The sequence below is a fragment of the Bos javanicus genome, chromosome 16 (assembly GCF_032452875.1).
Source record: "Bos javanicus breed banteng chromosome 16, ARS-OSU_banteng_1.0, whole genome shotgun sequence".
NCBI classification, from domain to species: domain Eukaryota; kingdom Metazoa; phylum Chordata; class Mammalia; order Artiodactyla; family Bovidae; genus Bos; species Bos javanicus.
In genome coordinates, this window is record NC_083883.1 from 47,604,329 (window position 1) to 47,616,468 (window position 12,140).

At 58.4% G+C, this 12,140-nt stretch overlaps 1 protein-coding gene across 5 annotated transcripts in view; it reads left to right on the forward strand.

The window, feature by feature from the left end:
• PLEKHG5 (pleckstrin homology and RhoGEF domain containing G5) overlaps positions 1 to 12,140 on the forward strand; it is a 52,233-nt gene that overhangs the window by 17,299 nt on the left and 22,794 nt on the right. For 3 of the 5 annotated variants that reach the window (XM_061382882.1, XM_061382877.1, XM_061382876.1), the window contains exon 2: positions 4,804 to 4,880. In XM_061382882.1, coding sequence (XP_061238866.1) covers positions 4,804 to 4,880 — 77 coding nt within the window. Of the gene's footprint in view, positions 1 to 3,749; positions 3,880 to 4,803; positions 4,881 to 6,044; positions 11,113 to 12,140 lie in introns of those variants that run through there. The other 2 variants (XM_061382881.1, XM_061382883.1) reach the window with 2 other exon arrangements.

A 12,140-nucleotide genomic window follows, 5' to 3' on the forward strand; every position in this document is an offset into this window, starting at 1 on the left:
GTGGTCCAGTGGGGAAGACAGGTCCAAAGTCAATTCAAAGGCCCATCCCAGGACAATGGGATTGAAGAGGGAGTGATACATTTGGAATTTGGATGTTCTGAGATCCAGAGGCCTTCCGATGTTCTCTGTATTCAACTTGGGCCTTCGAGAGTGGGCAGGGTGTCAGTAGACAGCAGACGGCGATGAGAAGGATATGGCAGGGGCAGAGGAACAGAGCCAGGAAGGGCTGGGCCAGGGTCAGAAGCTCATTTCCGTCCCAGGAACCCCAGTGAGTAACAGAGGGAGGGGGTTGAGGTGAGGCGATAGGGAGTGGTGGGGACTGTGGAGGGTGGAAGGGTGTGTGCCCGTCTCAGGCAGACACGACCGGGGCACTGGAGCCGTCAGGAATATGGGTCCGGAGCTGCCAGGCTCCTCTGGTTTGTCCATGGAAGCCAGAAATCTGGATTTTTATGTGAAATCTGACTTTTTAAAGTTGGCAACCAAGTCAAATTCTTTTGAAGCACTGTGCTCGGCCAAACAAAACATGTCTGCCGGCCGGCTTCTGCCCAGGCGCCTTGTCGGCCAGTTGTGGTGGAGCCCGTGCTGGAGGAGAAGGGAGAACGGCATGGTGTGACTAAGATAGAGGGTGGGGGATGCTGGCGTGTGGGTTGGTCTGCCTGGCCAAGGGGCCCTGACTTTCCCGAGGAGGCTGGGGAGCCACAGAGCCCATGGAGGCCAGAAGGCAGCTGGGCTGTTTCAGACTGAGAAAGACAGATTCTGGCACCTTGGGATGGGTGGCAAGTTCTAAGTTCCAGGTCTGCCTGGAGATGGCTAAGGGCCCGCAGCCAGACACCTGCACAGGCTGACTCAAGTCAGAGTGGTATTCCCAGCTGGGGACCCTGAGGGGAGCGAGAGCAGGAGGTGGAGGCAGCCCCCGGGAGCTGCCCCACGGTCACAGAACCACTTTCTCCCTGCCTCTCACCTCCAGGGCTGTCTCCACTGACTAGCTGCTCCTATGGGTCCCCTTGGTCTTACTCCCCATTGACTATGGGGCTCTCTGCCCACTCAGACTCTCCATGATCTCAGAGCTCCAGGCCCACTAGCAGTTGCCCGTCTCAATTCAAATTCTCAAGAGAACAGATTGAATTGAACAGGGTGGACCAGGTGGCTTCTCTGTCCCAGTCAACTATGTCCAGGATAAGTGCCACGTGGGACAACATCTCCCCCTTACTGGGCTCTCTTTCTGCAGGGTTGTAACTGAGGCAATGCGCTTGAGGGGGAGCCCGTGGCAGTCCTGGAGGTGGGGGACAGCCTGTCCCAGTGCCTGATTCCTCCCCAGCTCCCAGGGGCCCCTATCTGGGCCTTGAGAGCTATCAGGGTCCTCAGCGGTTTTCCTGTGGTTGGAGTTTCTGGGGAGAGAAGCACGCATGGACCCTAGGAGGCTGTAGCTTTAATGCAAAGCTCAGGGAAATTAGATTCCAGAGGGTTGGGACCAAGCAGTTCACGGCGGGGTGGGGGGGTCTAGAAAGCAGATTGAGTACCTTGAGGGGGGCTTAAAACAGATGGGGGGTATTGTAGGCCAGAGAAGTCAGCCAGGTAGAACCCCAGTGTCTGGAAGAACCGGGACAAAGAACTCTAGAACCACAAGCCCCACATGGCAGTTGAGAGCAATCTGGCCCTATAGTGCCTGGAGCCGTCATGGCAGGACCCAGAGAGCTGACAAGGCAGCTCCAGGTCCCTGTGGGGGAGGAAGTAGCCCAGAGCCTGCAGAGCTTAGGGCCAGAATCCAGAAGTCTTGGGACAAAGGATGTTAGAACCCAACCCCAGCCCTGAGCTGTGACAACCCAGGGACTCAGATACACAAGCAGATCTCATCTGGCTGAGTTCCCCAGACTGAGGAGGGTGCATGGGAAACTCCCCCAGAGCTGGCTGAGGTCTCCAGGTCTCTGGAAGCCCAGGTGACAAAGGGGATGCTGCTGGGTGGTAGAGAAGGGCCATGCTTTCCACCCCACCCTCAAGCCAGCTGCGTCCTGGCAGGCAGGCTGGGGCAGGGCCATCAGGGTCCTCCTAGGGCTGTCTCCCACCTCAGCTACCTTTGCCCCCAAGCTAGAGTCAGGACAGGTGTCCTTGACCCTTCAGACAGCTGAGGAAGCAGAGATTCCGAGAGGGATATCAGAACTGTGTGATTCTGTGAACCGAGTGAGGCGGGGCTGGCCTGAGAATTCTGAGAGTTAGCGGGGTCCCTTCTCAGAACCCCAGGCTCACACTCACCAAGAGCAGACTGGGGGACTGTGCTGAGAGGGACTTCCCTCTCACCCTGGAAGCTTCAGGACACTAATGGAGACCCTTGTGCAGCTGTTCTTGCACACAGCCTCCTCCTCTCGACAGCCCCCTATGCTGCTTTCCAAAGGGCCTTGCTGCCCACTGGGCCCCACATGAGCTCCTCAAGGCTTGTCAGGGTCACCAATGAGTTCCCAGGGCCCAGCTCAGGCCTAGACACAAGGTAGGCCCTCCAAGGACTTACTGTGTGTTTGCTGAGTGAATCCAGAGAACCCAGGAGACCTGGGACCCATCACTGTTCCCTCCACCAAGAGTCTGCGAGGGAAGGGACGGGGTCCTGGTCACCCGTGAGTCCCTAAGGGCCAGTCCATGAAAGGGGGCAGGTACCCTACTCTGGTTGGGGAAGGGACCAGGGTAGCCTTTGGGAGAGAGACCCGGGCCCCAGGGGAAACTTCCATACCTGGGGCTCATCTACCCAGGGCCCCCCAGCACCCACCTCCAGGTGCGATGGGGTCTGGGCAGGCTTAGGAGCACACTGAGTCCCTTGGGAGAGTCTTTGCCACCTCCCCAGGGCTCCATTTCTGTAGTTAAAAGTGTTTTGTAACCATTAAGATGCTGTCCAAGTATCTCATGATGCTATTTACATAAACTACAAGATCAGGCAAAACTGATCAGGCAAAACTAATCAAAAGAGAGTTCAGGACCATCCCCTCAGAGGGGAGAAGCTGACAGCCCCCATGAGGGAGACCTCCACATCGAGGCTGGTGATGCTCTACTTCTTAACCTGGGTGCTAGTTATTTTGCACGAATACGTTTTTGTGAAAATTTTACTAAGCTGTGTACTCATGAGAGCTGCACTTTTCTATACCTATTTATTTTACACTTTCATAAAGTTTTAAAAATGCTAAACAGCACCAAGATCATAGTAATAAAACATTAGTCTCCAGGTCCCCTCCACTTATGGAACCCTTACCCCCATCCCTGATAGCATCTCTAAATGAGAAGAGAGGCCTCTGCTGGGGGTGGGTGGCAAAGGAAACCGGGAGCTGTCCTGACCTGCGTGCCTATCTACAAGAAGGCATCATTTCCACTGAGATGGTACCTTTCGGACGAGGAGAAATAGCAGAGCTGTCTAAAATGCCTTCATTCCCACTTTCCAGGAGATTGAGAAAATGTCTCCCAATCACACCAAAAACAGAGGTGTTTTCTTTTGAGGTGGCTGGGAGGCTTGAGCAAGTGCGGGGGGGGGGGTGCGGAGGGATGGCGTTTAGTCACACCCACGACTTTTCAGAGAGAGGGGGAGGGTGCGCCGCGTCCTCCCTGCTGATGCCCCGCGCTGCAGGGTGCAGGCTCTGCCCAGCGGGGCGCCGGGAGGAGGGGCGCGGGGGGCGGGGCCCAGAGTCCCACCCCATAGGCGGGGCCCCACTCCACTCCTCCCACCGCCCACCTGCCCCGCCCCGCCTCTCACCGCCGAGGGTCCCTCGGGCGCAGCGCTCCGGCCTCTGCCCAGGCACCCGGCCGGCGCCCGCCCCTCCGCCTCCATCGCGGTCGCCCCCCGCGCCGACCCGCAGCGCCCCCAGCCCCTCCCGCGTTCCCGGCCGCCCCACGCCTCCTCTATGGGTGAGTGCGGGGCCCCCGGCCCGGCCCGGCCCCGCCATGCAGGCCGACTGGCCTGGCCGCCTCCGCGCCGGCTCGGGGAGGGGCGTTGGCGAGGGGCATCGCGGGCCGGCCGGGGAGTTGGTGGGGGTAGGGGGGAGATCAAGGGCAGGGCAGGACCGGCTCCTTCCCCTCAGCAGGCGGGGGCTCAGCCCTCTCCCTCCTCTGGGGAAGGCCTGCTTGAGATGGGAGGTAGACGCCGGTCTCAGAATCAGGGCTGTGGGGGTCCAAACTCTGTCCCCATGTCGGGGCGCTCTTCTTCACCCCTTCCCCTGGCCCTGCAAGCTGGCCGGGGTGGGCAGCCTCTTTGCCCCACTTCCCAGTCCCCTCTGCTGCTGCACCCCAGGAAGAGGGGCAGCTTGGAGGGGGCCAGGTTCTGGGTCAAAGATGGACAGCGGGTGAAGGGACCACCCTAGGTTCTTGCGGGGGAGACCATCCATAGAGGCTGCGATGTGCAGGGCAGGAGTAGGAAGGGATCTTGGACCCCTGGAGTCCCCCTTTCCCTCACTGTCTTATAGGAATCCCCCAGGAACCCTGGGGCCCCAAGGTCACTGAGCCACCCCCCTTCCCCTCCCCACCCCCCACCAGTGGGACAGAGAGAGGGAGCAGTTCATTTCCAAAGATGTTTTCTCCCCTTGGAATCTGGATAATTTCCCTAGGGAGCTGCAACAAGAAAAGGGCTCTGCACACAGATTCCTGTGCAGATAAGTTGGCATTTAAAAGAGAAAGGGACACTGCCCTCCTTTGAAGGGTGCATTGAGGAGACCGCCCCACCCCGTCCTCTGGTCAGGAGGCTCCTGGGCCCCGGGGAGCCAGGGTGCTCCTGCCTGGGGCGCACCCTCCCTGGGCCCCGCCCAACTAGTAACCCTCCTTTCCTCTCCTTTGCAGAAGACCGGAGCCTGGAAGAAGAGAAGGGACTGCGTTGTCAGAACCCTGACTGCATGGACAAGGGCCGGGCTGCTAAGGTAGGGAGGCTGGTGGGCCTGGGGACTGCTGGGGCAGAGGGGGCAGGGTGCTAACCACCCCCTCTATCCAGGCCCGGGAATCCATGGGGCCCTGGCAAGGGTGCGCTGGCCTGGCCACAGTGTGGCCTGAGTTCAGGGGTGGGCAGAGCTGCAGGATGGCTGGTTTAGGAGGCAGAGGGGCTGACCTTGGTTCAGAAAGAGCAGAGTTGGGGGGGACTTCTATGAGGGCAGCAAGAGCAGGGGTGCCTCAAAGCCCTTTCTTGCCCTACGGTCCTTAGAGGCCTGAGGTGACAGGCACTGCTGCTTAATGTCACTGATGAGGAAGCTGAGAATCAGCAAGCAGAGACACCCCCCAAGGTTCCGTTCCAGTGCCCCATGGGCACTCTTCCTGGGCCACCAGGCCACTCTTCAGGTCTGGGCATGGGTCAGGGACACTATGGGACCTTGTGACAGTGACTGCAGGCCTGGGGATGAGGAAGGGAAGAGGGGGCCCACTGGTCCTGGAGTGTCAGGATTTGGGAGCTAGGAGTGGACCAAACAAGAGGGATACAGATAAAAATGATGGGGGCCTTCTGCCTGGCCTGTGCTGGGCCCTGTGCCTCGTGTGCTGTTTGTGGTAGCTCTGCTGGGAAGGTGTGGGTCGTTGCCCTGTTTTCCAGATGAAGATACCAAGGTTCAGAGAGGCCCTGTGACCTGGCCGAGGCCCCACAGCTCAGGAGAGACTGAGCCAGGGTTGGAACCCAGGTTGGGCCCCTCCCCGCATGCATTTGAGGGACAGCAGTGGTAACTGCCGCAACTCACCGTGTCACCCCGAGCCCCGAGGACTCTTTATCTCCTCCCTCTGGCCTTCTGACACCTGTCCCGTCATGATTCTCATTCACAGTAGAGAGGTAGCGGCTCACCTGAAAACGCATCTCTAGGATGAGGGAGAGCTGAGATTTTAACCCAGAACCCTGATCTGTGTGGTGCCAGAGCCCTGTTCCTAGCCACTGTGCAGCTCAGCTCTGCAGTTGCAGGAGATTAAAGATGCCACCCCGTTATACCCTTCCACCCGGATACAGCCGCTTACATTCCGTACAGGAAGACCATGGCTGGAAGGAACATGGAGGGCTGTTCTGGGGGTGGGGAGAGGTGGGGGAGGCTTCCAGTTGCCGTGGTCACCGGCAAGGGGGCGGCTGTGATGTCAGATGCAATCTGCTGGCACGGATGGTGCCTGGCATCAGGGCTCTGGTGTTGGCTGGCTGCCTCTCCCCCATATGGGGGCTCCTGGCAACAAATTGGCCCCAGTTACCCTCAGTTACATCCTGCCAGGGGCCTGTGAAGCCTTGGGGCCTCTGCCTGACCCAGAGGGATGGCAAAGGAGGCAGGCCACAATGACCCAGCCTCTTCTGTGGACAGCCGCTCCTCAGGCAGGCCCACAAGCTGCCATGGGAAGGGGCAAGGGTGAGGCCTGTGAGATGAGAGCTGGTGTCAGAGTGCCTGAGGGCTTTCTGCAGCCTCCAGGTCTCAACTCCAGCCCAGCCATGGGCTGCCTGCAACTCAACATGGCTGACGTTGGCATCAGCAGCAGACCGTCACCCAGCCTGCAGGGGGAGAGCCCTAGTTCTGTCGCTGGTGGCACCCGCTTTGGGACAGGTGATACACACTTGGGCCACAAGGATGCCTGAGCGATCAGAGGCAGAAGGTCTAGTCAGGGAAGACATCTTGGAGAAGGGGACCTCTGATGGGAGTGAAAACGTGGACATGCATGCATGCTAAGTTGCTTCAGTCGTGTCTGACTCTTTGTGACCCCATGGACTGTAGCCCGCCAGGCTCCTGGTCCCCAGGAGTCCATGGGGATTCTCCCGGCAAGAATACTGGAGTGGGTTGCCATTTCCTCTCTCAGAGAATCTTCCTGACCCAGGGATCAAACCCATGTCTGTTATGTCTCCAGCACTGACAGGCGAGTTCTTTATCACTAAGTCCGAAAACGTGGACAGGCAGAGCAGAAGCCAGGGGCAGTCCAGGAAGGGGGAACTGCCACAGGCAGAAGTGCAGAGGCAGAAAACAAGGGGCAAGAGGCAGGTCTTGGCAAGGGTAGGAGCAGGCTGGAGCAGAGGGTCAGAGGAGGTGAATGACACCCAGGCTGGTGAGAGAGAGGAGCAAAGAATATCCTATTGTTGATGATAATAAGAACCACCAGTGACCAAACATGTTTACGTGCCAGGCAGGTTGTCAGGCCCTCATGCTTGTTTCACTGAACTTTTGTGAGAACCTTAGAAGAAAAGTGTTATTATCATTCCTATGTGAAACATAAGGAAACTGAGACTCAGAGAGATGAAAGAAGAACTAGCCCATGTCACACAGCATGACTGGCCAAGCATAGCCTGGAATGAGATGGAGAGCCTCGTTCTTACTGTCCTCCCCAGCCATTCTAGGAACCGCTAGCAGGATGTGACTAGCGTTTTGAAGGAGATGACATCATTCATTCATTCACCAAATCAGCCTGAAGCACCTGGCATGCCAGGCCCTGTTCTAGGCCTGGAGATCTCCGGGGAACAAAGGTCCTGCCCTCCTGGAGCTGACCCCAGCCTCCCAGGGAGGAGGAGAGAAGTGAGGACTTGGGTTTGTCAGACTGGCACCCCCCAGGCTGCCCTGGGGAAGGGCCATCTTTCAACTGGGCTGGACCCTTCTGCTTCCGGGCCCACCCTCAAGGGTTTTTTTGGTGTGTGTTTGTTCTTTGGCTGCACTGGGTCTTCATTGCTTTGTACAGGCTCTCTCTAGTTGCAGAGAGCAGAGGGCTACTCTTTGTTGCGGTGCATGGGCTTCTCATTGCAGTGGCTTCTCTCGTGGCAGAGCATAGGCTCTAGGGCTCACGGGCTTCAGTAGTTCTGGCACACCGGCTCAGTAGTTATTTGCACAGCTTAGTTGCTCCTCCACATGTGGACTTGTCCCGGAGCAGGGATTGAACTCGTGTCCCCTACATTGGCAGGTGGATTCTTAGCCAATGCGCCACCAGAAAGTCTGAGGATTTTTGTTTGTTTGGTTGGTTTGGTTACATCTTTGTTTTTATTTATTTTTGGGTGTGGCACGCAGGATCTTAGTTCCCCAACCAGGGATTAAACTGGTTCACCCTGCATTGGCAGCATGGAGCCTTAACCACTGGACTGCCACGGACGTCTCCACCCCTGAGGTTTTATTTGAGCCTCTCCTGGGTGCTGGGGCTCTTGAAATGCATCTGCCACTCCACGCCTCCCTCCTGTTCTGGAGTTCACTCTGAGGGAATGGAGATAACCAGGATGGGCTTCCTGGAGGTGGCTGCAGGTGTCCAGAGAAACGAGGGCTTATTAAGATGGAAGAAAGCTGAGTGGGAATGGGGACGGATATTGGGAATGGATAAAGTGAACAGGGCTCAGGGGATGGGGAAAGGTAGGCAAAACTGAACAGGGAGCATCCTGAGGTCCAGGTGAGGTGTCTGAACTACCTGTCTTGGGGACCACAGAGGGAGGTGGTGTCCCTACACTTCCCCAAGAGGAAGCTGTATAGAGTAGGGGGCCTTCCTGGTGGTCCAGTGGCTAAGATTCTGCGCTCCCAATGCAGGGATCCCGAGTTCCATCCTTGGTCAGGGAACTGGATCCCACATGCCGTAACTAAGAGTTTGCTTGCCACAGCTAAAGACCCCATGTACTGCAGTGAAGATTGAAGATCCTGTGTGTCGCAACCAAGACCTGTCACAGCCAAATAAATAAATGAATATATTTGTAAAAGATGTATGGAGTAACCCACACCTGGGAACTTCAGGGTCGCAGCCTACCCCTTTCCAACTGCAGGACCCTGGGAAAGTCAGTCTACCTCTGAGCCTCAGTTTCCTCATCTGGAAGCTGAGGCTTCTAGAGTTGTGACAAGAATTAAGAGGGCTTACCTGTGGAGTGCTTAGCAGAGAGCCTGGGTTGCTGTGGTGTTCAAGAAGATGCTAGCTGTGATCATGTGTGAATCATGTGCGCAGGGGGACAGAAATCCCTAGGCTCCCAGCATGCCCTCCTTTCTTTCCCTGAGATCTGAGACCACCTTAGGTTCCCTCCTAGACCTGACCAACCCCACCCAGCCAGATGGATGTTTACTGCACAGCTATCCTGTCCCCAGGGCAGGTGTCCTGTTGGGGGCCCAGAGGAAGTGTTTGCTCCCTCCCTCCCAAAGGGCCAGGTGATGACCTGGTGGGTGTCCCCACCCTCCTGCAAGTTAACCACAGGGCAGAGTCCCTTGATCTGGGCATTCTGATGGAAGTCTGTACAGGGCACCTCAGGTCACAAGGGGACACAGAGAAGGGCTGACATTGGCCTAGGGAATCACATTTGAGGGGATGGAAGACTTGGGGTGTTTGTCCTGGAGATGGAACCCTCAGGGCATCATCCTTAAAGGTATCAGTTCTAGCAGCCACTGTGTTCTTAGCACCTACTGCGTGCCAGGCCCTGCCTCAGTGCTTCTCCATGGGGACCTCATCTAGTCCTCACCCCCACCCTGTGCAGCAAAGACACGCCATCTCCATCAGAGACAGGACACTGAGAAAAAGAGAGGGGAAAATAATTTGCCTGGGTCTGTCTCAACCAGATCTGTCTGTCCTCAGAGCCTACCATTTCTAACGAACTGTCAGGAGGAAAGGAGCACCCGGTGAGTTTTTCTGCAGGGCTCCCAAGGGCCCTGGCAGGGAGGTGGACTTTGGTTCAGTATAGGTAAGAGTCTCCAACAGCTGAAGCTGTTCTCTGATACATAGGTAGTGAGCACCCCATTGCTAGAGGCAATTTAAGCAGAGAGTGAAGACTGGATTTGATGACCTCAGACTTCCCTTCCAGCTTAACACTGGGCTGTGAGGTGGCAGGGATGAGTCGGTAGGGGTGGTGTCTATGTCTAGGGGAAGGCTTGTCAGATGAAGACCAGTGGACACAGGGCAGAGGAAGGGGTGGGTCTGAGGTCCTTGTGGAGAAAGAGTGGGCAGGATGTGGTGAATAATGGAAGAAGGAGTCACTTATTCTCCTGGGCAATGAATGCTTTGGGGGTGAGAGGTAAAGGCCAGGCGCCCTTGAGAATGGCCAGATTCTGGGATCTCTGGAGGTAGCTGGCTCTTAGAGATGCTGGTCAGCTGTAGATCCGGGGCAGTCCAGTGTGTGACTGGAGAATGGGGCAGGACCAGGGAAGCAGTGCAAGTGGAACTTTGGGGCTTTGGCTAAGTAATTTGGAGGGGGGAAAGTGAAGGTCTAGGGTGCCCCAGAGGCCGGGACCCACCACATGCGACCTGGCCAAGATGAGCTGCCCTGGTGTGGGCCAGCCCCAGGGAGGTCAGCGCTGTCAAGGACGGTGACTCCCATTAGGAGGGGGCTCTTGTAGTCTGGAGGGGGCCTGATGGAGATGATCTAGAGTTGGGAAAATGCAAGTAGGTCTGAACCAGGAGGCTGGGAGTGCGGGGTGGCAGCCCCATCATGTCAGACTCCCTAGGGAAGGGGGTAGGTGTGCTTGGGGCGGGGAATCCCGACACTACCCCTACCTCAAGTCCTGAACGCTGAGTTATTCTGAACTCAGTCTGCCAGGAACCACCGAAGGGCGGGATGGGCCCCTCTTTCAGGACCTACTAGGCGTGGGCCAGGAAAAAAGAGGGAGGCACGGAGCTAGGCGGGCCCGTTTCTCAGGCGCCGCGGAGGGCGCAGTTCAGAATCCAGCGGAAGCCAGCCTGGCTTGGGGCGATTCCCGGGGCGGGCAGGGCCTGCGGGTGCCTCCTTCTGGACCCCGGGGGGCAGCGTCCTGCCGCTGGCCCTGGCCGGGGGCGGGAGGGCGAGCTCTTTTCTTTAAGCCCAGGTCAAAGATTGCAGGTTTTGAACTTTCTGCAGGTCTGTAAGGGCAGCCCCCTTGGGGACAGTGACAACGGCCTCCTTACCTCTGTCCGCAGCCCGGACCCTAGGTTACCCCCAAACGCCGGCCGGCCCTCCAGCCACCCCCTGGGCCGCGGGGTGGGGCGCCCGGAGCTTCCCGGGAGCGCAGCCCCTCCCCGGCCCAACCGGGCGCGCCGATGGTACGTCCCGGCCCGCCCAGGTGGTAGCGCCCGCGCGGCCTACCGTAATTCCCCTACGACCCGCGCCCCCGCCGGCGCAGAGCGGACCGAGCCCGCCCCGCGGTTCCTGTGGCCCTCGCCCTACAGGCCCCTCGGAGCTTTGGCAGTCTTGACCCGAGCCCTAGCCACTGGGGAGGAGACCCATGTCCCTAGGTGAGTCTCACGGGGAAGTTCAGAGGTGGGGGGGGGGGGGGGGCGGGAGCCAAGACTCGCCCTGAATTAATAGACAGAAGCCTGGGGCGGGGGGAGCAGGGGGGATATTGGGGGTAGGGGAGGGCGAGGGTCCCACACAGCCCTGGGCCTGCAGGTGGCCGTCGATGGGCGCCACCGGCTCTGCTTCCACTTACTTGAGGGTGGAATGGGCTCCAGCGCCCGCCCCCACAATGACTCTAGGGTGGGGTCGGCTGGGATAAATAGCCGTGAGGAGTCTGTAGGGCCTCAGCCCTGGTGTGAGGGCTGCTGGTGGGGCGAGGGGTTCCAAAGGGGATTTGGCGGGGCTTGGTTCCGTGGTTTCGGCTACCTCGCCGCATCTGGGCGTCCATGACGGTCCGAGCGGAAAGTCCTCTCGATGCCGGCAGGGGGCGCGAGAGTCTGCACCTCGGGCCGCCTGGGTCTGGCCTGGGTAGAGAGAGAGCCAGAGGACCCATGGATCTCCTGGAGACCCAGAGGCCAGGAGAGACCCTGGGCCGCTCTGATGAAAGACTGAGGAAGTGGAGGCCCAGCGGCTTCGGACCCTACCGATTCCTCCAGTTCCTTCCCCAGGCTTGGAGGGCTCTGGGAGGATTTGTTTCACTATTCTTCTGCTCCTTTGCCAGAGTCCAGACACACATTTGAACCCAGCAGCCATCCCTAGGTAGAGAATTCTAGAAAACTGGCCAGTGCCCTCTTTGCACAATAGGGAAGGGCAGGAGGTAGGTAGGTGGGCCCAGGTGTGCAGCCCAGGCCTGTGCCCTCTCCCCAATTCCCTCCCAAAGAGCCTTTTGTGTGGCTCTGAAACAAGAGGTGCCTGGAGAAGTTGCAGGCTTCCAGGCTGGGGTCTGGGGCTCCAGGGCACATTTCTGCAGGACCTGGGCAGGGGGCAAAGTTCATGGACCACACAGCCTCTCCTTTTCCGCCTAGTACCCACTGGTCCCAGCTGGTTGGCTCCCTGGGGAGGAAGAGGGCTCACTGGCTTCTGGACT